Raw genomic sequence first — 25,366 nt, 5'->3', positions numbered from 1 at the left:
TGCGCCCCGCAGCGGCCTCGGCTGAGGGGCGAGGCTCCAGTTTGGAAGCCGGGAGGTGTCCGAGGGCTTGGGGTACAAAGCGGCCACGTTCTGGGTGCTACTTCGTGGCAAAAGCGATCTGGGCTCCGCCGCCAGCTCAGCCCGCAGAGACGAGCCCTGTTCTCGCGGGGAAGAGACCGTACAATGCCAGTAAATCCCAGACCATCAGTAAACCAAGCCGTGAAGCTTGGGGAGCAGAGGGCACTGCTTCTTGCGGGGGGCGGCGGAGGTGGGGGGGGGGGCGGGTACTGGGGAAGACTCTTTGAAGGCTTCCCAAAGTTGATGACTCGGATCTGGGTCTCCCAAGAGTGATTTTGCTGGATTCCAGAGACGACATCGTAGCCTAGGTTCTGTGATCACAAGTGGTAGAACCAACCCTTGAACTCGGGTCTCTCCCCGTTAAGCCAAACGGGACTACTGTCATTACTTCTTTGGGTTGCTGTCACCGTCGATCTTGGATTCGCTCAAATCCAGACACCTGTGTGGTCTCAGATAAGACAACTTTGATCTCTTACCGCACTTCCAGATCCTTAACATCTTGCAACTAGATATTCTGGATTTGAATAGGTAAAATAACGTGCTTTTCTTCGCACAAGTTTCCTGATCCGACCTCAAAGCACATGCAAGATATCCCTGCAAAGAAGCGCAGAAGGCCCACGTCCACGTTCCTTCCTCCTGAGAACCCGGATCCCTTCCTTGCACTTTCCTCAGTCAGTTTCCTCAACTGCGAGGTGGGATAACATTCTGCCCTGACACCGTCCGAGGCATGGGGTGGCTACTTATCAGCGGAGGCCCGCGGCTGTTACAGCGTCCTTCCTATCAGCCCGCTGTCCCTACACATGACATCCTTACGGCAATGCGTGTTACAAGTTTTGCCTTTATAACAGTGTGGCCTCCCGGCATAATTCCCCCTTGGGATAGGAGTCCCTCCGGCCCTGTCCCAGGCGCTGCTGGCACAGAGGGCCACTCTTGTTGCGATGCGTGGCCCCAGCCTCTGCGCGGACTTGTCGATTTGCTTCAAAAGCAAATCCAAACTTGTTGCAACAGAGCAGCTAGACTCCAGTTGGTGTTTACTTTGCAAAGCATTCCAGTTTGAAATGTTGTCAGTGTGATAGTCCACATTCTGTCAGGCTAATGCTTTTGTTTGTTCTTATTGTTGTTAGCCCAGAGTCTTGTCACAAGTTTTTGAAGATGTTTCGGAAAGTCCTGTGTCACAACACGCTTCCTTGAAGCGTCCAGGCCAGTTGTTATAAATGTGCAGAGTTTGAGGGCAACAAGCATGTTTTAGACTGTTTAACGATGTCGTGTAGCCCAGTTCGTTAAAACCAAGAGCTCTATCCACTTCTCCACTTTGTTGCGTCTTAATAGCCTGTTGGGAGGTGGCTGCCAGACTTCAGAATTCTCCAGCAGATCTCTTGGGCCCGGCATTGAGACCACCGTGCAGATCAAGGTTGAAAGGAAGCAACCAGGTTCCCTTTGTTGCCATAAGCTCCCAGGCCTTGCTTGCAATTTAATATCCAAGTTCTCCTTACAATAACATCCTCAACCACCTCACAGCTGGCCCTAACAATGAGCCCAGAGCTGCAGAGGGTCAGTTACACGGGTGGCCAGGCATAAGCCGGCTTCCCCCGGGAGTCAGGTCTAACTCCTGCTCTGCAGACTTCAGTGTGCAAACGAATCTTTTGGGAATCCTCTCCAAGAGAGGATTCTAACTCGGTAGGCTTGGGGTGGCTGCATTTCTCACGACCCCCAAGGTGCTGATGCTTCTAGTTTGCATCACCATTTGAGGGGTGGGAGCTAAAATGCACAGGTCACAGGCCCCTAGATGCCCAGCCCCGCTTGGAACCGACTCACAAATGTCTCGGTGAAATCCTTCTGTGGAGGCTGGTGCCTGGTTCCACTTTTGTGTGAGAGGGAGGTCAGGACAGAAGTCAGGGGACTTGGGGCCCCACAGCAGAGAAGCATGGGGGTGCAAAGCTAGCTCTAGGGTTCCGAGGCCAAGTCTCTGGACCTTGCTAGGTCAGGGGAGTGGTGGGATACTTAGTGTCCACATCAGGAAGGGAGGGACCCAGGGAGGGAGGTGTGCAGGATGCTCTGTGCTGGGTGCTAGGGGATTGGGCAGTGTGGTCTAGTAGAAACGACCTGGGTTTGCCTGTTGGGGTAACTGGTTGGAATCCTGCTTTTGGCAAATGGCGGAGACAGAATTTCTAAACAAAATTCCCTTCCACTGTAACAACGCGATACAAATAGGGGCCCTTGGGTGGCTCCATTGGTTAAGTGTCCCATTTCGGTTCAGGTCATGATCTCACAGTTCATGGGTTCGAGCCCCGCGTCGGGCTCTGTGCTGATACCTCAGAGCCTGGAGCGTTCTTCCGATTCTGGGTCTCCCTCTCTCTCTCTCTGCCCCTCCCCTTCTCACACTCTGTCTCTGTCTCTCTCTCAAAAGTAAATAAACATTAAATTTTGTTTTTAATGTGATACAAATAGCTACCTTATGGGGTGTCCTGAAGTGAAAAGATTTGCCTCTGTGAAAACCTCAGATGCTTAATTGGTTCAAAGGAAAGTTTAGTTGCCTTCCTTTGACCGCCTAAGTTAGAGGTTCCGCTCCTGTGCTGGCTCTGTATGACCCCCTCCCCACCCCCTACCACCAGTTATATGCTCTGTAAAGTGGAGGAAGGGAAGGAAGATGGCTAGTTCAGACCAGTGTGGCTGTTTTTGGTTTTTTGTTTTGTTTTGTTTTGTTTTGAGAGAAAGAGCACCAGCCGGGGAGAAGAGCAGAGGGAGAGAGAGAGAGAATTTTAAGCGGGCTCCATGCTGGGCTGGTCTCACAATGTCGAGATCATGATCTGAGCCGAAATCAAGAGTCAGGTGCTTACCCAACTGAGCCCCCCAGGCACCCCTGGACCAGTGGTTTCCAAAACCGTGTCTGCACTGCCCCCCAACACATGCCAGCCAACGTAAAGGCAGAAACGTGCATTTCTGCATGTTACCAAGAGTCCGGGTGGCCAAGTGACCTGGTCCCAGCACCCTCTCCAGCACCGCCACTCTAGGAGAGCTATCTAACCGCCAAGTCTCAGTTTGTATGTCTGTAAAGAGGGGTTGTGATGGAACGTATTTAAAGTGTTTGCGCAGAGCCTGGAACATAGTAAGTGCCTGATAAATGTGTTATCACGGTATTTATTGTTCTATTAGATTCTCAGTGCTATGCACTTTGAGAAGATGGGCTCCCCTGCCCCCGGCTGCTCAGGCAACAGCATGTGCCTGTTAAAGCTGGCACCTGCCGCCCTGGGGGCCGCTTGGCTGGGCTCCAGTCCCAGCCCCACCGCTCACTCACTCACCAGTTACCCAGCCTTCCTGTGCCTCAACTCTCTCATCTGGGAAAGGGCTGACTAGAATCAGTTTATGTGTGTGCTCTGTGGAAATGCTTAGAACGGTGCCTGGTGCATGGTTGGCTGCTATGCATTAGCCCTCAGCTGCTAGTACAAAATTAGATATTTTTCTTAAAAAATGCATATGTTCTAACTCTTCTATAGGTATAATATCCTTCATAATAAAAATTTTTTTTAAATATTGATTTATTTTGGAGAGAGTGCAAGCGGGGGAGGGAAGACAGAGGACCCAAACCGGGCTCTGTGCTGGCAGGCTGACAGCAGCGAGCCCGAAGTGGGGCTTGAACTCACGACATCATGACCTGAGCTGAAGTCGGATACTCAACCGACTGAGCTACCCAGGTGCCCCTAAAAAAATATTTTTTTAAAAGAGGGCTCTGTTGGGGAGGCTGGGTGGCTCACTTGGTTGAGCGTCCGACTTCGGCTCAGGTCATGATCTCGCAGTTCGTGAGTTCGAGCCCCGCATCGGGCTCTGTGCTGACCGCTCGGAGCCTGGAGCCTGCTTTGGAATGTGTCTCCCTCTCTCTCTGTTCCTCCCCCACTCGCACTGTCTCTCTCTCAAAAATAAATAACAATTTTAAAATTTTTTTAAAAAATAAAAGAGGGCTCTGTTCTACAAAAAGTGAAACTCACTGGATTCGTTCTCTAGGACTGGGCTGTCCAATCTGTTGGACTCTCGAAACTGAAATTGTTATATTAAACAGAATTAAATAGTTCTTCTGCCATTCAAACCACGTTTCAAATGCTTGGTAGCCTCACGTGGCTCGTGGCCACCTATCAGACAGCACAGACATGGAACTTTTCTGTTATCACAAACCATTTGCTTGGACGGCACTGCTCCAAGGCAGTGACTTTCCACTTGGGCTGTACATTAGTCACTTGAAGAATTAAAAAAAAATACCAGTGCAGGGGTGCCTCGCTGTCTCAGCCGGTAGAGTGTGTGACTCCTGATCTCAGACCGTGCGTTCAAGCCTCACGTTGGGCATAGAACGTGCTTAAAAAACAACAACAAAAAAAAAACAGCTAATGCCTGGGCCCGAGTCCCCAGAATTTAGATTTAATTGGTTGACGGTGGGAGCCATTAAAGGGTTTGGGCAGGAGAGAAACAGGAGCAGAGCTGAACTTCTAGAAGCTTCTAAAAAGGCCTGGGACTGCCAGGTCAGGGGAGAGGGTGCAGCTTGGCTGCTGCTGAGCGTGTGCCCCATAAGGGAAGGCCAAGGAGGCTCCCAGGCTTGTCTCCCGAGCACTGTGGTGACAACAGCTCCTCAGCTCTCGGGAGAGACGTGACATCTTCCAGGACAGGAGCGGGCAGAGCCCCTCGAGAGCGCCATGAGGCCCGCATCGCCGTTTTCAAAACTCAGTTTCGTTTTTTGGGTAAGTAATTAATACACGTTTACGACACGTGACTTAGGAGGTAAAGAAGGTGCCTTTGAAGAAAGCAGTCTCCACGGTATCTCTATCTCCTAGCTGCCCCAGTTTTCTTCTTAGAGACGAAAATATGACCAGTTTTGTATGTGTTCTTCCAGTCGTCTCCTATGTAACTTTGAAGCCAACACAAAGCGGATTCCTGCACACAGATCTCAGCATCCCATATGCACCGTTCTGGGCTTTTACTTAAGCAGTTTACCGTGGGACCCCTTCCACGTCGGCCACAAAGGTCTGTCCCGTTCATTGTAACGGCTGCGTGACGGTTCACGATTCCTCCTGTCGTGATGACTTAGCCAGTCCCCCGTTGGTGGACGTTCAGGTTCCTTCCTCTCTCGTGATAACACCGACCAACGATGCCCTAGCGAAGAAGCCTGTGTGCACGCTGTCCGCTCTGGGCGAAGGATCTCCAGGTTGCTCTGCAGTTTGCAAACTGGAAGAGGCACACGGCCGTTCACCGCTGTGGTGTTTGCCCACAAGTGGTTCTGGAAGTTACCTCGCTGCTTACCTCCAGAAGTGCCCGGGTTGGATGGGCCGCCCGCCATTCTGTGCAGCCACAAACCCCCGGTGTGTCTGCTTTCCCCTAAGTCCCTACGGCGTAAAGGAACGAGGTCTGGGGCCAGGGTCAGGGCCACAGAAGTGTCAGGGCTCCAGTCACGTGTGGCCGCCCGCTGCAGCCCTCTCTCACCTGGAGTGTGGCCTCTGGGACCCCAGGGACAGACGCCTGGGGAGGGGAGGAGCCTGGGAGGTGCTCGCTAAGGAGGGGTCAGGGCCCCTTCCTGCCCTGGTAAGATTGAGCCCTGGTGGGCTAGCTCCCGGTCCCCTCCCTCTCAGGGGAGAGAGAGCCTCCCTCCACTGGACAGCAGGATTGGCCCTACTGGAGGAGGCGGTGGTGGCTTCTACGGGGACAGAGGGCAATCGGGTACTGAAAGGACATTTCTGCCACCACGCTGCCTATGGCCTGGGGCTTCATTCATTCCTTTGCCCCACGTAGTTCCTCAGGCATTGTTAGGTGTTGTGCCCGACGGCAGGTGAATTTTGGGGGGAAAGGGCGGGTCTGGAAATGAGTAAGACAGGCGGCTGGGGCGGCCCTGGGTGCTGTTGTCACCCTCACGCACCTGACTTCGTGGTCCAGTATGGAAGCTTCCAGTTTTCTCCAAATTCACCCTCCCTCCTTTATTTTTCGGTGCGTTTCTTTGTTTTTTCAAAGTATTCATGCAAACCAACCTAAGATTATGTCAAGACTATACAAAGAACACGTACAAATCAGTAAAGAGAAACAACCCAACTGAAAAATGGGCAAAATTCACAAATAACAATTTCACGTAAGAACAAAATTACAGGGGCGCCTGGGGCGGGGGGGGGGGGCTCAGTCGGTTAAGCATCCGACTCTCGATCTCGGCTCAGGTCCTCATCTCACAGTGAGTGGGACCGATCCCCGGATTGGGCTCTGTGCTGACAGTGCGGAGCCTGCTTGGGATTCGCTCTCTCCTTCTCTCTCTGCCTCTCTTTGTCTGTCAAAATAAAGAAATACACTTAAAAAAAATATATGGTCAACACATGTGAGAGGACACCAGTTACTAATGTCATTAGTCATTACTAATGTTACTTTATTATCAGTGGTGATTAGTAAATTCCCATCAAGACCCCAGTGAGAAGCCACGTATGCTCACCCAGTAGGAGGTGGACAGTCACTTACATGTTGGAAATCAGTTTGATGGCACGTTGTAAGGTCTGACATTCACATACGCTACGATCTCCACTCCCAGGGGTGCACACGAGAGAAACCATTGTGCGCGCCCACCAGGAGACGTGGAGAAAGACCATCGCCACCTTGCTCATAACAGCAAACACCGAGGCGCAATTCAGATGCTCACTAGCAGGATGGATAGATAAATTGTATGTTCGTACAAAGTAGTACCAAAACAAAAAATAACAGACGTGTTCAGTGTGGATGCATTTAAGGCATATGACATTGCGTGGGAAAGGAAAAGTCATTACAGCTTGATACCCTTTTGGTAAAGTTAGACACAGCTAAAAATGACCAGTGTATTTTCAGTTGTACATATGGATGCGAGAAAAAACTAGATATACATGGAAAAGTTTTCAGGAGAGTGGATACCTAGTGTTGGGGGAGGAGGGGACCCTGAGCGGGAAGGGGAGCGCGGAGAAGCACAGATCAGTGGGAGTCATCGGCTGGGAGGGACGTGGGTGTTGGTTACAGCCATACACAGTTTTCAAGAGAGACCAGAGAGGGTCATGTGTGGACCAACCATGAAAGCAAATCAGGAGCCGGAGGTTACGGGGTCTCCACTTCTGTGCGGAGATTTGTTGCTGCTGTTTTAAAGTCACAGATGCCTGTGGTTTAAAAGAAACAGAGGTCTCTAAGTTTTAATCAAAAACAGTGGTCCCAGCCCCCACATTCCTCTCTTCCCTCTCCAGCGACAACAACATTCAGGATGTGTGCTGCCGGGTCCAGCACGAGACAACAACGTTCAACATTCAAGCCATTTTGACTAACGTTTGGCGATTCACTTCCGTATTTCTGAGCAACACGCTGTGATGGCTATATCTTGATTTTTCTCTTGTGGGCTTTATCTATTGACAGAACCCTCTGGAATATATCTTGCTCTTTCCTCTGTCCGTCTCAGCCACATGGACGTTTCCTGTCCCCCAAGTTCCCATCATCCCAGTACAGTCCCGTGATCATGTCTGTTGTATGAACACTCAGGTTCACATGTCAGTTACATCTGCGCCATATTATTTTCCTTTTACGTATAACATTGTTTTCTCTAAGTTGTCAACTATTTTTGTTTCTTAATTTTTTTTTAAGTTTATTTTTGAGAGACAGAGAGACAGAGAGTGAGCGGGGGAGGGGACAGAGAGAAGGAGACACAGAATCTGAAGCAGGCTCCAGGCTCTGAGCTGTCAGCACATAGCCTGATGTGGGTCTCGAACTCACAAACAGTGGGATCATGACCTGAGCCCCCTGGGCACCTATTTTTGTTTTTGTTTGTTTGTTTGTATTTCTAGGTTCTCACCAAATCAGCCACAAAATCTCTCCTTTTCCACTCAAACTCTTCTCAAAATATTTGGACACATCAGATACACCATCGATTTCAAATTCTTGCTGTCGCGGTCCCTGAAGCCATCTGTCCCGAACCAGACTGACAGGCGGCCTTCACCTACCTGGGGCCCAGCTGCCCTCCTGGCACTTCTGTCCCCCAGCACCCTGGGGGCCCTGCCCACTTCTGTGTGTTTTCTACATCATGGGTGTTTCTCTTTCACGAATAATCCGCCCCCACCCCCCAGTTTTGGGATGGAAACATCCTCTAGTAACTTCCTGAGTAACAGAAGTTATTTTGAGAACCCACCGGCCTGAAAGTGTCTTTATTCTGCCCGCCCACTCGATTGATGTCTCCCAGTCGAATTCTAGGCTGGAAACATTTTTCCTTCTGACTGGTTCCGCTGTCAGGCAGTTTCCAGAGTGTCTGTTATGAAGTTCGCAGGCTTCCAGAGGGAGATCGTAGGATCTTCTCTTTGTCTCCGGTGTTCTGAAATTCCCCAACGGTGCCGGGCCCTTGTTATCCATTATGCTGAGCAGCTGGTAGACCTTTCAATCAGAAAACCCTTTTCCTTCAGGTCTGCGAAGTTTGCTGTAAATATTCCTTCAGGGGCACCTGGCTGGCTCAGTTGGTAGAGCATGTGACCCCCGATCTTGAGCTCGTGATTTGAGCCGCACATTGGGCATAGAGCTTGTTTAAATTTTTTTTAACATTTATTCATTTTTGAGAGACAGAGACAGAGTGTGAATGGGGGAGGGGCAGACAGAGAGAGGGAGACACAGAATCCGAAGCAGGCTCCAGGCTCTGAGCTGTCAGCACGGAGCCCCATGCGGGGCTGGAACTCACCAACCTCAAGATCATGACCTGAACCGAAGTTGGACGCTCAACTGGACTGAGCCACCCAGGCGCTCCAAGATCTGTGTTTTTAAGAAGCTCCCCCAGGGATCTTAGGCCCAGTAAGAACTGGCGTGTAGAAAGAATGTTCTGAGAAAGAATGTTCTGTGCATGCAGAGTGGGGAGCAAAGAGATGAAAGGAGGGTTGGTGGAAGTGGCATATTGGTCTGGCTCTGAAGGCGGGGAGAGATTGCAGACATGGAGTAAGCTGGCAGGGAGGGGTCATGTAGGCTTGTGCGATGGAAGATTCAAGCTTGGGCCTGTCACTGTCGCTCTTCCTTGTGGCCATCACCCCCGGCCCCCATCATCCTTTCCATCTTCCTTTTTGGCCTCCTCCCCAAACTTCAACAGTTTTCAGGGGCTGAGCTCAGTAGAATCTTCTGCTCTCCCAGAGTGGGGAGGGGGCGCCCACAGAAGTGGATCGGCATGGGAAGGACACACACAGAGATGACAATAGACGACATCCAGTCACAGGCGGACAGGAAGAGGCAAAGATGGATAAAGAAGAAAGGAAACAGAGTCACAGGTGGACAGGTGTGGAATCGCAGGCAGGCGGGCGCGAGCCTTTGGAGGACACACACACACGTGGGTGGATAAGAAGGTCACACACGAAGGCACGACAACAAACAGCGGGCACAGAGAGGGACGGGTGCCCAGGACACACGCCCGTGGACAGGCGGGAGGCCCGGGCGGATGGGGATGCGCTCGGGTGATGCCTCGGGTCTCCCAAGGGCACTCGGGAGGCACGCGCTGCTGCTGCCAGGCCCTGCGCATCTGTCTCCCCGCCGGCTGTCGCGGGGAGACCCCAGGCTGGACAGCGAAGGGTCACTCCTGGGCGTGCACCTTGGTCAGGGCGAGGGAGTCACCTCCCCACGTGGGGCACGCTCATTTTAGCTCTCAGACGTTTATTATTAGGCCCTAAGTCTCACTTCTTTCTCACGCATCTCCCAATTTTGCACAGGTCTCTCGGGCCCCGCCTCTTTTTGGGGTGTTTTAGGCCAATTCCTGGCTTCAGGCCACTCGGGGGCTGCATCAGTTCATTTAGAGTTCACTTTTCCTTTAAGCTCTTTTCCCCATTCACCACTCTCGCGGACTCCCTCTCGTTCCCGACGTCGCTTGCGGTTCCTAAGAGCACTACATCTCCCAGCAGTCTTAGCGCCCACGCGTCTACCCTAGGGAACTTCAAGTACCGAAATGCTCTCCCACTGTCTGCTGACTACCGCGGTGACCGATGGGGCTTGTGGTCCCCTGAGGACTTGTCAGAGGCCCGAAGAAACTACTCATCCCAGGAGTCCTCGCGTCAGAGGCGGGTTTCCCTCTTGGCTCTCTGCGCGACCCTTAATCCTTCCTCGGACTCGAACTCCCGCCGTGCCCCGCGCTGGGCTTCCAGTGGCGGAGAATGGAGTTGTGGCCAAAGTGTCCTCTGGGAGTTGTAGTTTCTATATTGGTGAGGCGAGGAGGAGGCGGAGTGACTCGGCGGCCATTAGCTGTGTGTAGTTGCCCGGGACTGGGAGCTTAAGTGAAGAGGGAAGCCTTGCTCGGTGGAAATCTACCGTGGCCATGGGCTCCTGCCGGGCCTAGCCCCAGAGTACGGAGAAGGCGGGCTTTTCGGTGCCCCGCCCCGCCCAGTGGCGGGGCCCACTAGGCCCCCGGACATCCCCGGTCTCAAGTAGGCCTCGTCTGCCGGCAAGGGCGCCCCAAAGGCGGGAGGCGCCATGTCGCTGGTTGCTTACGCCAGCAGCGATGAGAGTGAGCCGGATGAGGCTGAGCCGGAGCCGGAGGAGGAGGAGGCGGCGGCCCCTCCATCTGGGCCCGCTTTAGGGGGCCTGTTCGCTTCTCTCCCCGCACCCAAGGGCCCGGCCCTGCTGCCTCCGCCCCCCCAGATGCTGGCCCCAGCTTTCCCCCCGCCGCTGCTGCTGCCCCCTCCCGCCGGAGACCCCCGGCTCCAGCCGCCTCCGCCCTTGCCCTTCGGCCTGGGGGGCTTCCCCCCACCCCCAGGCGTGAGCCCGGCCGAGGCGGCGGGAGTTGGGGAGGGGCTGGGATTGGGGCTGCCCTCGCCCCGGGGCCCCGGCCTCGGCCTGCCGCCCTCCGTGGGCGGTGCCGGGCCCCCCCTGGGCCTTCCCAAGCCAAAGAAGCGGACAGAGCCCGTGAAGATCGCGGCGCCGGAGCTGCGTAAGGGGGATGTGAGTATCCGGGGAGGGCGCCCCCGCACTGCCCCTCGGCTCGGGTTTGGGCTCCGCCGGACCAGGGACCTGGGAGGTTCCGGGGCTGCCTCCTGTGCGTGCCTCCGTTGGCCGCGGACCGCTGCGTTCCTGCCACGCTGCGATTCACTGAGCTGAGTTTGTCAACTTCGCTGTCCGTCCACGCGGGTTTCGCGGGGCCGGACCCGCCTGCGGAAGGGCCACGTCCCGTCCCCCGGCGCTGGCGGTCCCGGGCCCCCGCGCGCCTGCTTCTGCTCCCCTGTTGCGTCTTCAGCCCAGGCCGTGTGGTACTTGTCTTATCCGGAGAACGGCTTACGACCCGCCACCTGAAGAAGTGACAGGAGGCAGGATTCCTGAGCTGAGCCCTCGCCTGCACATTCGGGACCAACTTTTCCCCGTTGCCCCTAAAACCATTAGGGTCTGGACGAAAAGAATAGGCATCTCGAGTTCTGCTCTTGAGGGGAGTTAGGGAAGAAGGGGCGGTTTTGTCCTTTCCCTTCTTCCCCTTTCAACTGCTGCAGAGCTCTGGGAGGTAACAGGTGTCCAGCAGGTAAGATCTTACCTGGAAAAGGACAGAGTGGAGGTGAAGAGCTGGGTCTGCCACTTCCAGGCTGGTGCCTCAGTTTCCCCGTTTAGGTACCGCTGAGCCTAGGGGAGATAGGATGCTTGGGTTCTATTTCTAGAAGAAGCCGCCAAGTTGGAACAGAAAATAGAAGGCCTGTTCTGGAGCGAGTGCTTTGGGAATAAAGGAGACATGGAGCCTGCTGGCGGGCAGGGGCTTAGGGTTATGCCGAGGTCTTTCCTCTCTGGCTCCTGAAAAGCGAACCGGTCGGTCTTGCGCTCACCTTTGGTAGCCCTCTGGGAGAAGCTTATTTTTGCTCTTCCTGCCCTGCAGGCTTCCGGCTCTGGCTGGGGACCGTCCCCCCTTCCTCGCACTTGCTGGCCCCTCGCCTTCTAACCCCAGATGGCCTTTTGTTCTCCCATCGGCTCCTTTGGAAGCTGGCTTCTCAGGAGGGCTTTCTGGCCCACCTGCAAGAGCTGCAGCCTCTTATCCCTCACCCTTTCCCTTCCTTTTTCTCCGGCAGCCGTACAAGCCCCCCGAAGGCAGGCCCTGTTGATTCGTGCCGTATCCCTCGCGGTCGAAACCGTGCTCGGGGTGTGCGGACTGCTGCCTGGGTGTTCCCTGAGTGAATACACGTGAATGAATGTGGACTGTTCACGAAAAGGAGGCTCCGGGATCTCCCTCCCGTCTCGTTCCAAACTTTCTTCCACGTTACTTCACCTTCTCTTTGCCCCGAGTCTGTTGTTTCCAAGTCCGGGATCCCAAACAGCCTTCTGTCTCCAGTGAAACTTTGGTCTTGGTTTTGCCTCGAGCGCAGGGAAGTCCCTGAACGAGACCGAAGAGAACGGGTTCATTTTTTCCGCACTCTCTCTTCTCCGCTTCGCCGTGTTCTCCGCCTAGTTTACCTCTGATGTCTGGGGGGAGGAGGCACTCTGAGGCAGCCTGCCTCCCTCCACTGTGACAGCGGAGAGTTCATTTGCAGGTCTGGGGAGGCAGCATCAGAACAAGTTGCCTCTAAAGGTTGTAGAGTCTTCCATTCGGTCTGGCTGAGGTGGAGGAAACCCCTGAGGACTCCCCGCCCCGTCCCTCCTTTGTCAGTGTGATTCTCGAAGTTCCCAGAGTTCCCGGATGCCCCAAGGTGAAGGAGACTCTAGACTCGGATCATTCAAATAAAGCCAAAGCTTCCTCCCCCTTCAGTTTCCTACCTTCCTTCATCTTGAGCTGGTGCTGGTGGTCTCTGAGCGCATGGTTCCTGCGGAAACGTCCCCAAGAGCACAGGATGGTCAGCTGAGGGCAGCTGCTGGCTTTAGGGTCGTGCTCCTCCGGTTCTAAGCTGTGTGTCTTGCACTTAGTAGGCTCACAGGGCACGTTTGGAGAAATAAACAAACATTTTCTTAAGTGACTTCCCTTTAGGGTTTGGAGTTGAAGTAGCAGCAATGAACTCTGAACTCTCGTTCGTTCGTTGGTTGGTTGGTTCGTTCGTTCGATCCTAGCCTGCTTCTCTGTGCCAGCAGCTCAGAGTACAGTGAACGTGATAGGCTCTGCCCACAAGGAGCTTCTGGAGGAGGCGGACGAGGAGATAGATTTCGGGTCAAGTCGGAGAAGAGCCATGGTAGAGCTGGTGCCGTGGGAACGTACCTAGTGGGTGCTAATCTGGTCTAGAGGCTGGGGAGGCTGCCAGAGGGAGATGTCTGCACGGAGATGAGATACCTGAGTAGAGGGAGCTGGAGAAAGCGGGTGCCGCGGGGAGGAGCACGTCAGGCGGAGGGGCAGGATGTGGCAGGGAGCTTAGCGGCGAGAGAGACCATGCTTCCCGGGCACCTGGAGTGAGTTAAGCTCCGGAGCTGGATGCGGGGACGTGGGGGTGCTGAGGCCAGGGGATGTGGCCTCTGGGCACCACGGAAAGGCCTTCGTAAGTGACCCTGGGGTAGTGAGGCGCCCTTAACGGGCCGAGCAAGAATTCTCTGGTTGCACAGCGGCCAAGACCTGGGGGAGCAAGACCGGCAGGCACGGCGTGGCAGGGGGTGATGGCCTGGGCACCCGGGCGCGGGCCTGGGGAGAGCTGCAGGCGGCAGGGCTGTGGAGGAGGTAGAGCGTCTGGGCCGTCTGGGCGGTCGATAGGACGGCCTAGATGAGGGCCAGGATTCAAGGTTGACCCCTGCCTTTTAGCTCAGGCAGCCGGAGGGTAGTGGTGCCATTTATTTAGGGAATACAGAGCAGATTGGGGATTAGCTGGATTCAGTTGGTTGCAAGGATCAGAAACCACCTCAAGCCAGGTTGAATAATGAATGTCCCGAGGCGCCCGGGGAAAGGGCCTGGAGTCCGAAGTTGGAGATCTTTGCGTGTTTGATTCATGCTTCTTTGGCTGCAGATCAGTTTCCTCTGCTGCTTGACCTTTGCTGCCGATGGAAGATGGCCGCCCCACCCCCACCCCTTCTCGTGTTTTATTTCTCTTTAGTGATCAGTCCAGATGGAGCCGCGTTCTTAGTCCCGGTCCTGGTATTCCAGGAGAGAGAATACTGTCGGTCTGATGTGGGTCGGCTCATCAGTCAAATGCAGTCGGGGCGGGGCAGCGCCCAAGTCTGTCCAGGTGCGACGCGAGGTCACATTCAGTCAGCCTTCGGTTTACATGAGGGACTGGGAACGACCCACCGAACAGATGGTCATTTCCTTTTCCCTTCTCCTCTCTTTACTCCACCGGAGCTAACCCCACCCCCCCACGCATTGGGCTGGAGGATTGTTGATTTCATGGACTCAGACTTCTAAAATTAGGATACAAAATGTCAAAATTAGCAAAGTGAGTCCGCTGTAAGAGTTTTCTGTCCTTGGGGCACCTGGGTGGCTCAGTCTACGCCTCTGACTTCGTCTTGGGTCGTGATTTCAAGGTTCATGAGTTGGAGCCCCACAACGGTCTCAGTGCTGACAGCTCGGAGCCTGCTTGGGATTCCATGTCTCCCTCTCTCTGCCCCTCCCCTGCTTGCACTCTGTCTCTTTCTCTCTCACTCTCAAAAATAAATAAACATTTAAAAAATAAAAAAAAAAAGTTTTGTGTCCTATAACATGCATTTTAGAGCAAGCAAATTTGAGGCTTATCTGGGTTAGGATTACTTATACTTCCAGATCGTTTACCCAGATAGTGGAAAATTGGAGGGTGTGAGAGGCAGACTTCACTAATTTTGGTCATTTCTGTTAACCAAGTAAAGAGTTGACGGCAGCAGGTTTAGCCGAGTTTCAGCCCTCGGTAGAGGTGGAGCCGGAAGGGGCACAGACCCTTCTGGGACACCCGCAGAGTGGCTGACACTGCCTGGGCGGTTGCAGCCCTGGTCTACAGGTGAGGAAACAGGAGTTTAGAGAACAGAGGTGACCTGTCTGCAGTCACAGTTTGGGAGTGGTAGGGTTGAGTCCAGGGTGTTTTGTTCTCAAGCAGTGCCTGTTGGGGAGAGAGAAGAGCCATGGACAAGCACAGCTGTACAGGCAGCAGGTGAGGGTGCGGTGGGGAGAGGCAACACGGTGAGGGTGCTTGCTGTAGGGGAGAGGCAGCGCGGTGAGGGTACGGCAGGGGAGAGACTGCACAGTGAGGATGTGGCAGGGGAGAGGCAGCACGGTGAGTGTGAGGCAGGGGAGAGGCAGTGTGGTGAGGATGTGGCAGGGGAGAGGCAGCGTGGTGAGGGTGAGGCAGGGGAGAGGCAGCGCGGTGAGGATGTGGCAGGGGAGAGGCAGCGTGGTGAGGGTGAGGCAGGGGAGAGGCAGCGCGGTGAGGGTGCTGCAGGGGAGAGGCAGTGCGGTGAGGGTGGTGTAGGGGAGAGGCAACGCGGTGAAGGTGCTGTAGGGGAGAGGCAGCGTGGTGAGGGTGCTGTAGGGGAGAGGCAGCGTGGTGAGGGTGCTGTAGGGGAGAGGCAGTGTGGTGAGGGTGCTGTAGGGGGGAGGCAACGCGGTGAGGGTGCTGCAGGGGAGAGGCAGCACGGTGAGGGTATGGCAGGGGAGAGGCAGCGCGGTGAGGATGTGGCAGGGGAGAGGCAACGCGGTGAGGGTGCTGTAGGGGAGAGGCAGCACAGTGAGGGTACGGCAGGGGAGAAGCAGCGTGGTGAGGATGTGGCAGGGGGGAGGCAACGCGGTGAGGGTGCTGTAGGGGAGAGGCAGCGCAGTGAGGGTACGGCAGGGTAGAGGCAGCATGGTGAGGATGCGGCAGGGGAGAGGCAGCGCGGTGAGGGTGCTGTAGGGGAGAGGCAGGCGAAAGGGAACATTGCTCTAACTGGAGGGCACCTGTCCGCAGAAGATCAGGAGACCAAAGACGGAAACCGGCTGATGAGTCAGGCTAATTGGGATAAAACTGCGAGGAGTGTGGTGGTGATTCGGGTTTGGAGCCTGGGGGGGTCGGGGCCTGGGCCCTTCTTTCCTCCCTGGCTCCTGGCCCTGGCAGCTCGAGATGGCCTTTTGGAGCGGGCGTGTGCCAGAGCCCGAGCCTGGGAAGATAAGAGAACCGCTCTGACAGATGAGCAGATCCCACTGGGCCGGCTTAATGGAAAATGTCTGTTTCCGTTTTGCTCTGCAGTCTCCGTGCGTGCGTCTTGTCACTCTTGGCAGCTGGAGCGGAGAGGACAGTGGTGGCCGTGGAGGCTCAGGCTCTTGTGAGGCCAAGACGTCCATTCCTTTCTCCTTCAGAGGCGCAAGCAGTTTGCGCCTCTAAGACCCAGGAGGGCCTGCGCTGGCCCAGCCCGAGGCTCCGTGGCGCCTGGAACGTCGCCCTCTCTGGGTCTGATGGCACAGCCCTGCCCAGGTCACCACTGGCTGATTGCTGCTCTCTAGGAGCTGACTCTGTGGCCTTCGTTTGATCTACTCCTGTGGAAAAGTGTGGCAGTTCCTCAGAAAGTCACTTGGAATTACTCCGCAGTCTAGCAGTTTCTTTCTTTCTTTTTTAAACATATATTTATTATTAAGAGAGATGGAGCACGAGACGGGGAGGGTCAGAGAGAGGGAGACACAGAATCTGAAACAGGCTCCAGGCTCTGAGCCGTCAGCACAGAGCCCGACACGGGGCTCGAACTCACGGACTGCGAGATCGTGACCTGAGCCGAAGTCGGCTGCTCAACCGACTGAGCCACCCAGGTGCCCCTCTTTTTTTTTTTAATATTATTTTTAAAGTTTTTTCTTAAGTAAGCTCTACACCCAACATGGGGCTTGAACTCATGACCCCGAGATCGAGTCGCATGGCTCTCCCCGACTGAGCCGGCCCGGCACCCCTGTGATCCGGCAGTTTCATTCCTCGGTGAAAAGAGCCGAGAGCAGGACTCCCACACGCACGCCCATGTTCGCGGCAACGCTCTTCTCCACGGCCAGAAGGCGCCCGCAGCCCAGGTGTCCACAAGTGGACAGCAGCACAACATGTCCATGCCACACGTGTCATTGAGCCTTAAAAAGGAAGGAAACTCTGACACGTGTGCAGCGTGGATGGCCTTGGAAGGCATTATGCTAAGAGGAACAAGCCAGCCACAGCGGGGGACGTGCCGTGTGATCCCAGCCACATGAAATGCCCACAGTGTGCAGAGCCCAGGGGACAGGAGAGTGGAGGGCCCCTGGGGCTGGAGTGCAGCGAGCAGGCAAGGGGAGGTATTGTTTACCAGGTACAGACTCTCTGTTTGGGATGATGGAAAGTTCCAGAAATAGTGGTGATGGTTGTACAACACTGAACGCACTTAATGCTACCGAGTGCACACAGCAGTTAAAGTGGCAAATGTTATGGGGCCGCCTGGGTGGCTCAGTCGGTTAAGCATATCCGACTCTTGACCTCGGCTCAGGTGATCTCACGGTTTTTGAGTTTGAGCCCCGCGTCAGCACAAAGTGTGCTTGGGATTCTGGGTCTCCCTCTCTGGCCCTCTCCCATTCACACTGTCTTTCTGTCTTTCTTTTTCAAAACTAAATGTTAAAAAAAAATAATAATTGGGGCGCCTGGGTGGCTCAGTCGGTTAGGTGGCCGACTTCGGCTCAGGTCATGATCTCGCAGTCCGTGAGTTCGAGCCCCGTGTCGGGCTCTGTGCTGACAGCTCAGAGCCTGGAGCCTGTTTCAGATTCTGTGTCTCCCTCTCTCTGCCCCTCCCCCGTTCATGCTCTGTCTCTCTCTGTCTCAAAAATAAACGTTAAAATAAAAATTAAAAAAAAATATATGTTTGTACAGTTTTATAAACGTAATCATCTGAGACTTGGACAAAACCTGTTTATTTGCACATTGTTGCACTTGAACCTAATTGCCTAAGATGTTAAAGTTTAATTGGGCCTCCAGACGTCACGAGAACTGTCTGTGCCCGGTAGTGAGGTGGTTCCCCACGCGCCCTGCCAGGGAGGGGACGTGTCTCTGTGGTTACGAGGCCAGGGGATGGTCAGGGGTCTCTGAGGCAATGGGAGTTTGGAACAGAGAGAACGGGTCAAGATGTTTAGGTGTTTGGGGCTTAATGTTTTGTTTATTTGCTTTTTTTTTTTTTTTTTTTTTTGGTTGAGTTTGATGTCTTGGCAGGCCGGAGAGAATGAGAGTCCTCGAACTCTGCCAAGAACTTGCACGTATGTACGTTTCCATGGCTAGACGCTCGTGCGGTCTTTAGCGCATCGTTGTGATGTGTGCGCGTGCTATTTTCCACAGGCTTGGGGGCCGCAAATAAATGGCACAGCCGAGACTCGCACTTGTAGTTCTGATTTGGTGCCGTGTGCGCCCGTCTGCGTCGTGTGGGGTCTTGAGGGTCCTGGTCAGGGCGGATCTCGGGCCCGGGCCAGCAGGGGACAACTCGGCACGGCGTCTCTGTGGAGACACGCGAGCTGAATGGTTCCGGCCCTTGGTTCCGCCGTGATCCAGCTGGTACTTGACCTCTCCGGGGCTGCCTTCCCTCCCCCTCGAAACTGAGAAGACAGGGCCTGCCGGGAAGTGTTACTGGAAGGACGAGTGAAGCGTCGTGAGTTGACTGCCACCTAAGATGACTGTCCTGCCCTCTGCCACCTCTTCCCCTGTCCCCCTGCCCCCCAGACAGACTCCCCTTACGGGTTTTGTAACATACTGATACAGGTGCCGGGACTGGGCGGTAAGGTGAGGCCCCACATGGAGGAGAGACAAACGTGGGACCAGCAGATTCGTGGAGGGGGCGTTTGAACCACACTTGACGCCCTTTGTGTTGTCCTGCCTTGTTATGTGCCGCTTGTCACTCTTACTGGATTGTGAGTTCCTTGAGGACGGGGACTTCTTCCGTGGCACAGCACACACACAAAATCTTTGAGGCACACCGGGGGGACTGGTCTGGGGAACAGGGGACAGGACTCTACTTGCTCCAGGCCCTGCCCCCTGCCCGTGGGCAGAGCGCATGAGCATCGTCTTCCTGTCATCACCCAGCCTGGGGCGGCCGTCGGGACATCCGTCGATATATGCACTGTGGATTGCACAGAGTAGATTCTCAGTCGCTGTGAGGTCCTTGTAGCCAATGAGCCCGTGGAGGGACTTGTGGGCCGTGAGGGTCGGCCGAGAGATTCCAGCAGAGCGTTTGAGTCCTTGCAGCATCTTACACACGGACGCGTCTGGGACCTGCCTGATCCCCTTTATGCGCAGACGCCCAAAGCAGGTCCTGGGAACACATGGAAGCTTTTAAGGTTCTTGGCTTGAGAATTCACTTGTTATTTATTCTTAATTTTAAAAAATGCTTTAGCGTTATTATTTTTTATTTTACAGAGACGGAGAGAGTGTGCAAGTGGGGGTGGGGTGGGGAGAGAATCTCAAGGAGGCTCCACACTCGTCGCGCATCCCATGACCCTGGGATCGGGACCTGACCCTAAATCAAGAGTCAGACACTCAACTGACTGAGCCACGCAGGCGTCCCGGGATTTACTTACTTACTTGCTTCCCTATGTATTTATTTGTAATTATTCTTAATGCTTTTATTTACTTTGGAGAGAAAGAGAGAAACAGAGTGAGAGTGGGGAGGGGCAGAGAGAGAGGGAGACACAGAATCCGAAGCAGGCTCTGGGCTCCCAGCTGTCGGCCCAGAGCCCCCCTGGGCGCTTCACCTCCTGAACCGCCAGATCATGACCTGAGCCAGATGACCTGAGCCGAGGTCGGTCTCTCCATCGCCTGAGCCCGCAGGCGCCCCCTAGGGGAATAACTTTGAAAAATCATAGGCTTGCTCCTTTTTGATCGATGGCGATGTTCAGGATCTGGTACTGAGCTCCAAGGTCAGGCAGCTTCCAGTGTGAGAGCTTGTGTTAGGGACAGCCCCGGTGAGTCAGAGGGTGACACAAATGGCCTCTTGTCTTGCCCCCAGCGCTCACCGTCCCCATTTGCTCACCTTCTTCCTGGACGCGAGCAACTCTGTCTGGCAGACGGTAGATCATACTTGCAGAGGGAATGGATTTCTCCAATGGCTTTGACCTTTAATGCTGCACAGAGAGTAGTTAACACCCCACTTAACTCCCGCCGGAGTTGCCCGGCCGTGTGGTTATGTTGTCTGCGTGAGCGGTTTCAGAAGGGCAGCTGAGACTGGGGGAGATGGTGGGCCACATCCATCCGTCTTCCAGCAGACAGATTTATTAGGAGAAAAATGGGTGTAGCCTTTTCTTTCCACCAGGTCTAAACGGGAGGAAATGCTTTTACTTTAAAGGAATAGAAATCGATGCCAAGGAGCCTGGGCCGCAGGACCCGGGGCAGAAGGAGCGCCCTGGGGAAGTCACCACACACCCCTTCGCCCTGAGGCGGTTCGAGAGCAGGGAGGGAGCTCTCGGGCGCTTCCCCTGCAACCGCACAGACCCGTGGGCCGCCCTTGTCCGGACCTCGCTGGATGCGGGCGTTTCCTCCACCGCCCTCACGCAGGAAGGCCTTATTCCGTTTCTTTTTTTCTCAGTCAGATTCCGAGGAAGATGAGCCCTCCAAGAAGAAAACTGTCCTTCAGGTAAGCTTTGTGACCCGGCAGAAGCCATTTCTCTTCCCGTATTGCCTCCCGAAAGAGAGTCAACGACGCCCGGGAAGTGTTTCCACCTCACACGTAGGGCAGACGCAAGCATCTGAGGACCAGCTCCCTCCGTGTGGTTTGGTTGTTCTCGGAGCCGCCGGCCCTCGTGCCGTGTGCCCTCCCCTCGCCGTCGCTCGGTGCTGGCCTGGTGGGGTCACCCCTGCTGGGGGCAGCCAGTGGCAGGGAGGCGGAAACCAGTGGGTGCGCGATGCATTTCCGCCGAAAGGATTGTTTAGGAAGGCTGAACGGAGCGGGCGGAACGATACGTGTGTGCTGTGCAGTTATCCTCCCGCGTCATCTTTAACCTGGAAAGGAAGTACGGCAGCCGTGCCAGGCACAGCTCTCGGTGCTTCACCAGCCTTTAGTTGATTTCATTCTCAAGGTAGCGCCGCAGTCGTGGCGTTATCATCACCCCCGTATTCTGCTGGTGGAAACCACGGGTGAAGGAGCTCGCCCGCGGGCAGTGATGGGTGGGGCAGGGCGGGGGTCAGACTCTGGGTCTGACCGTCCGGTCCCAGCCCTTCCCTGCTGCGCTTGGCTCCTGTTCCAGACCTGAGACCGGAAGTCCTCAGCCAGACGATGCCGGGAGCCGATCTCTCGGCCGCTTGCCCTGTTTTCCCCTGTCCTGGTGCCTTTATTCCGGCCCCCGGGAGTTTCTTCCCGCTCCACTCCGCGCTCAGGGACTTACGCGCTCTCTGATCTTGTGGACCGTATGTCTCAGGGAAAACAAAAGCAAAAGCCTTTGTCAGATTATGTCGTGACTCAGGCGTGTGACGCCAGAGCTGCCCCTTCCCCTGACTCTGCTGTCACCTCCACTGCTGGGAGCTCTCCGGGCGCAGTCACGTGGAGGGGAGAGAGACGTCCTGGCCCTGTGTCGGAAGAGGAGTCGCGGCCAAAACTGGCAGCTGAGGCTCCGTCACCCAGGGTGGCTTCCTGGAGGGGGTGGCTAAGGGCAGCCTGAGTCATGGGGGCACTGGCTCAGAGGGCCTCCGGAGCACAGAGCAGCCTCCCAGCTGGCGGAGGGGCTGGGGGGACACTGGCTCAGCTGTCGGGCGGAGTGGGGACCCAGTGCTGCACAGGGGTGTGGCTGTGACCCCAGACGCCATCTGAGAAGTCAGACGCTTCAAGGTAGCCTGAGCATGTGAACCACATGGCACCTGGGCCCGCTCCCTACGTGCTTGAGTCTCTGCGGTCCGCCTGGCTGGAATGTTCCAGAGCTGTGGACACGCAGCAGGGGAGGAGCCCACTGGCCAGATGAACTGTTCTGCCTGCCTGACTCACCAGCCTTTCTTCACTTGCTCTGGGCGTTGCTTGGCCGAGGGGCTGAAGTATACTGGTCCTCCAGGATAGGGGCGTGGTGGCCTTGTTCCATTCTCCTTTTTTAGACTGACACCTCCCTCGGCCCTCCAGCTAGGCCAGGCTAGCCCCGTGGCATACAGAAAGCAGAATCGGAGAGATTTTTCCGTGCAGTAGGAACTCGGGATGGGCTGAGTCATTTAGCTTACAGATTGAGAAGTTAAATGCTCGACTCTGGCATAAGCTGAATGTGCCACACGTATAGGGCTTTCCTTGGGCAGGGGAGAGGGCTTTGGGCAACAGGAGTGAAGGTCTTTCGGACAGAGCCCTGTTCTTGACTTTGAGTAGCAATCCCAGGGAAGCAGGGAGTTCCTATGTTAAGAACCTTCAAGCCCTGGAGAGAGGTAGAGCGATCAGCTGGAGGGAGCCCTGGGCTTTCTGGGAAGAAGGGATGATGTGGGATTAAAAGCATCGTAGTCACCAAAAGCCACAGACTCAGGGAAGGCTCTGGGGCACAGGGCAGCGGAGCTGGGTTGGTGTGGAGCCGAGGAGAACAGGGGTGATGTCTTCCCTGGGAGAAGCAGCCAGCAGAGGGGCCTGAGGTAGGAGACAGATGGGATTCCCCAGCGAGGCAGCGGGCAGAGTTGAGAAGGAAGCAGGGGCCGATGAGATTTTAGGCCGGAGCGCCTGTCTGTGCTTCTTGTTCTTGGTGTTGATAACGCGTATCGCCAGATCTCACTTGGCACGTTTTTTCCCTCCTTCCCCGAACCTGTGCTCACCAGGGATCCGGCGAGGGCGCTGGCCTGTCTGCCTTGCTTCCCCAGCCTAAAAACCTGCCTGTGAAAGAGACTGGCAGGCTGCCCCTGCCCCACGCCTCCTCCCGGAAGCCCGCGGATGGCTCCTCTGACGCTAAGCCCTCCAGACAGGCTTCTAAGACCAAGCCCTCTTCCCTCGCCTCTGTCGTGGGCACCACAACCACCACTCCGTCACCCTCTGCCATCAAGGCTGCCGCCAAGAGTGCTGCCCTCCAGGTGACGAAGCAGATCACGCAGGAGGAGGACGACAGTGATGAGGAAGTAGCCCCCGAGAACTTTTTCTCCCTCCCTGACAAGGCTGAGCCGCCTGGAGTTGAGCCATACCCTTACCCTCTCCCTGCCGTCCCTGAAGAGCTGCCTCCAGGCACGGAGCCGGAGCCGGCCTTCCAGGACGACGCAGCCAATGCCCCCCTCGAATTCAAGATGGCAGCGGGCTCAAGCGGGGCCCCTTGGATGCCTAAGCCTGGGGATGACTACGGCTACAACCAGTTTTCCACATATGGCGATGCCAATGCCGCTGGTGCTTATTATCAGGTGGGTAGGTGGTCCGGAGGGCGGGCCAGGGCGCGTTGGAGCGTGGAGGTCACGGAGAGCTCTGAGCCGGTCCTGCGGCCTCTGTGGTTTTGCTTTGGCTGAATTAATGTCTTCCGGCGCCTTGATTTTCCTGTATATCTCCGGCCTCAAAACGTACCACCTTTGTTCTGAAAAAGGGCCCGTCTTGAAGTCTGACAGGGAGAAGTACATAACTGATACGTTTGTTCTGGAAACCAGCCCCCGTAGGAGCTGGCGGGAGGTGTAGGGAGAGGGCGGGACATCCAAGACCCCCTGGTGTGGATGGTGAGGCTGAGTGAACTGGAGGGGTGCACTGAGAGCAGGAAGGAAGGAGGGGAGGGGCTGAGGGCGAAGGGGATCTGGAGAGTTGAACACAGAAGGGGAGAGGGGGGAAGGCAGGAGCCACGGGAAGGTGAAAGGATGGGAGCCCCTGTCCCAGGGAGCCAGGGGACCGTAATTTGTGCTGCGACAGACAGTGGGGTCTGAGGGGGGGTTGGGCTTGGAATCCCAAGCCGTGTGAGTCTGGGCAGATTCCTCAGCTGTACGAGGCGGGGGGGTAACAGCAGTGGCCTCGTAGCGATGCTGGGACAAGCCCATCAGCGTGGCATGGTGCCCGGGCCAGAGCAAATGCCCAGGAAAGAGTTGGGATAACTTTTTATCCCAGTGCCATTTGGAAGAGCTGCTTAGCTCTGTTGTGAGTGGCGTCAGAGGATATGGGAGGCCAGGTGAGTGGGTTTAGGAAAGACTTTCCCGGCATCACAGTCCTGGGTGGAGAGGGCTCCAGGGGCTCAGGGACTCGCCAGTGTTCTGACCTGGTCAGCCAAACAAAACACAACACAACAACAACCAAAGCCATTTAAAGGAACAACAACCAGGCATTCTGTATTTATTTATAAACTGCACTGAGGGAGTCCGTGCACGTGAAACGTGTAATGTGCACTCGGGACCCTGCAGCTCCACGTATCTTTCTGTGAATGTTTTCATAGAAAATCGTGCTCTCATCACCCTGGATTCTTGCGTGTTTTATTCGGTCAGTGTTAAACCTTACTTTCCATTTAGTTCACTATAAAATGAATGTTCTTAAAGGGGCATTTTTTGGAGTTTTGGGCAAAAGTGGAAGAGTTGGGAGAAAGCGTGGGCCGGGAGGAAGCCGCTTCTCAGCCCGAGGGCCACCTGGCTGGCCTCCTGGGGGCTCGTCCTGCCTGCACCCCTCTTCCTCCGGGACCGCAGCAGCCTCCGACAGCTCAGCTCCAGGGCGGTCATCAGATTCCTGAGCCGAGGGCCCGGGAACACACACCTTGGCTTGTTCCCGGCTTTGTAAATTCCGTACCAGTCTGAAAGCCATTTATTTTATGTTAGGTTTTTATTGACGTATAGTTGAGGGGCGTCTGGGTGGCTCAGAGGCCGGTTGAGTGTCTCTTGATTTCTGCTCAGGGCATCATCTCACGGATGTGAGATGGAGCCCTTCGTCGGGCTCTGTGCTGCGTGTGCAGCCTGCTTAAGACCCTCTCTCCCTCTCCCTTTGCCTCTCCCGCACTCCCTGAAAAAAAAAAAGAAAAGAAGAAAAGAACTATAGTTGACGCGACGGATGTTATGTTAGTTTCAGGTGTGTGGCGATTTATTTCATATCAGAGATCTGCACCCTCCCTCCCCGTTGCAGGCAGCGTCCTTGGGTCCACAGGCCCAAAATTAAGACAAGGAGCGGGAACGGTGCGCCCTCACACCTCTCCCCTGCTCACAGCCGAGCGTGTCTCCATCTCACGGGCGGGAGGTGTGGCGCTGAGGGCACTGTGGCGTGAGGGTTGGGATTCACCCTGGGGAGCAACCGAGGGAGAGGGGAGCAACCGAAGCAGGAGAGAATGCCTGTTTCTCGTCCCCCTTCCCTGAGCTATAGCCACCTGGACGGTGCCGATCGGAGAAGCTGCAGAGGGTCTTCTGAGTTACGGATGGGTCCTCGGGACGCACGCCTCTACCTGGGCCGCTTGAGGGGCCGGTGGTGCGGGTGCCTCCGCTGCCACTTGGTGAGGGTTTGCTCTGCTGCAGACCTTGTCCCCTGTCCGCTGTGCCCCTCAGTTGGTGTGTTTTTTCCCTCTCTTGACTGCAGGATTATTACAGTGGTGGCTACTATCCTGCACAGGACCCGGCCCTGGTCC

At 55.4% G+C, this 25,366-nt stretch overlaps 1 protein-coding gene across 1 annotated transcript in view; it reads left to right on the top strand.

Moving 5' to 3' along the window:
- The first annotated feature begins 10,270 nt into the window (after positions 1-10,270).
- Positions 10,271-25,366, top strand: part of PRCC (proline rich mitotic checkpoint control factor) — a 22,411-nt gene continuing 7,315 nt past the window's right edge. Inside the window, 4 exon segments of the mRNA XM_040452583.1 lie at positions 10,271-10,995; positions 20,443-20,490; positions 22,629-23,195; positions 25,318-25,365. Coding sequence (XP_040308517.1) covers positions 10,528-10,995; positions 20,443-20,490; positions 22,629-23,195; positions 25,318-25,365 — 1,131 coding nt within the window. The 5' untranslated portion in view covers positions 10,271-10,527.

The sequence above is a fragment of the Herpailurus yagouaroundi genome, unplaced genomic scaffold (assembly GCF_014898765.1).
Source record: "Herpailurus yagouaroundi ecotype Mexico unplaced genomic scaffold, PumYag 207, whole genome shotgun sequence".
Taxonomy (NCBI): Eukaryota; Metazoa; Chordata; class Mammalia; order Carnivora; family Felidae; genus Herpailurus; species Herpailurus yagouaroundi.
This window is presented reverse-complemented; position numbering and strand designations above follow the sequence as displayed.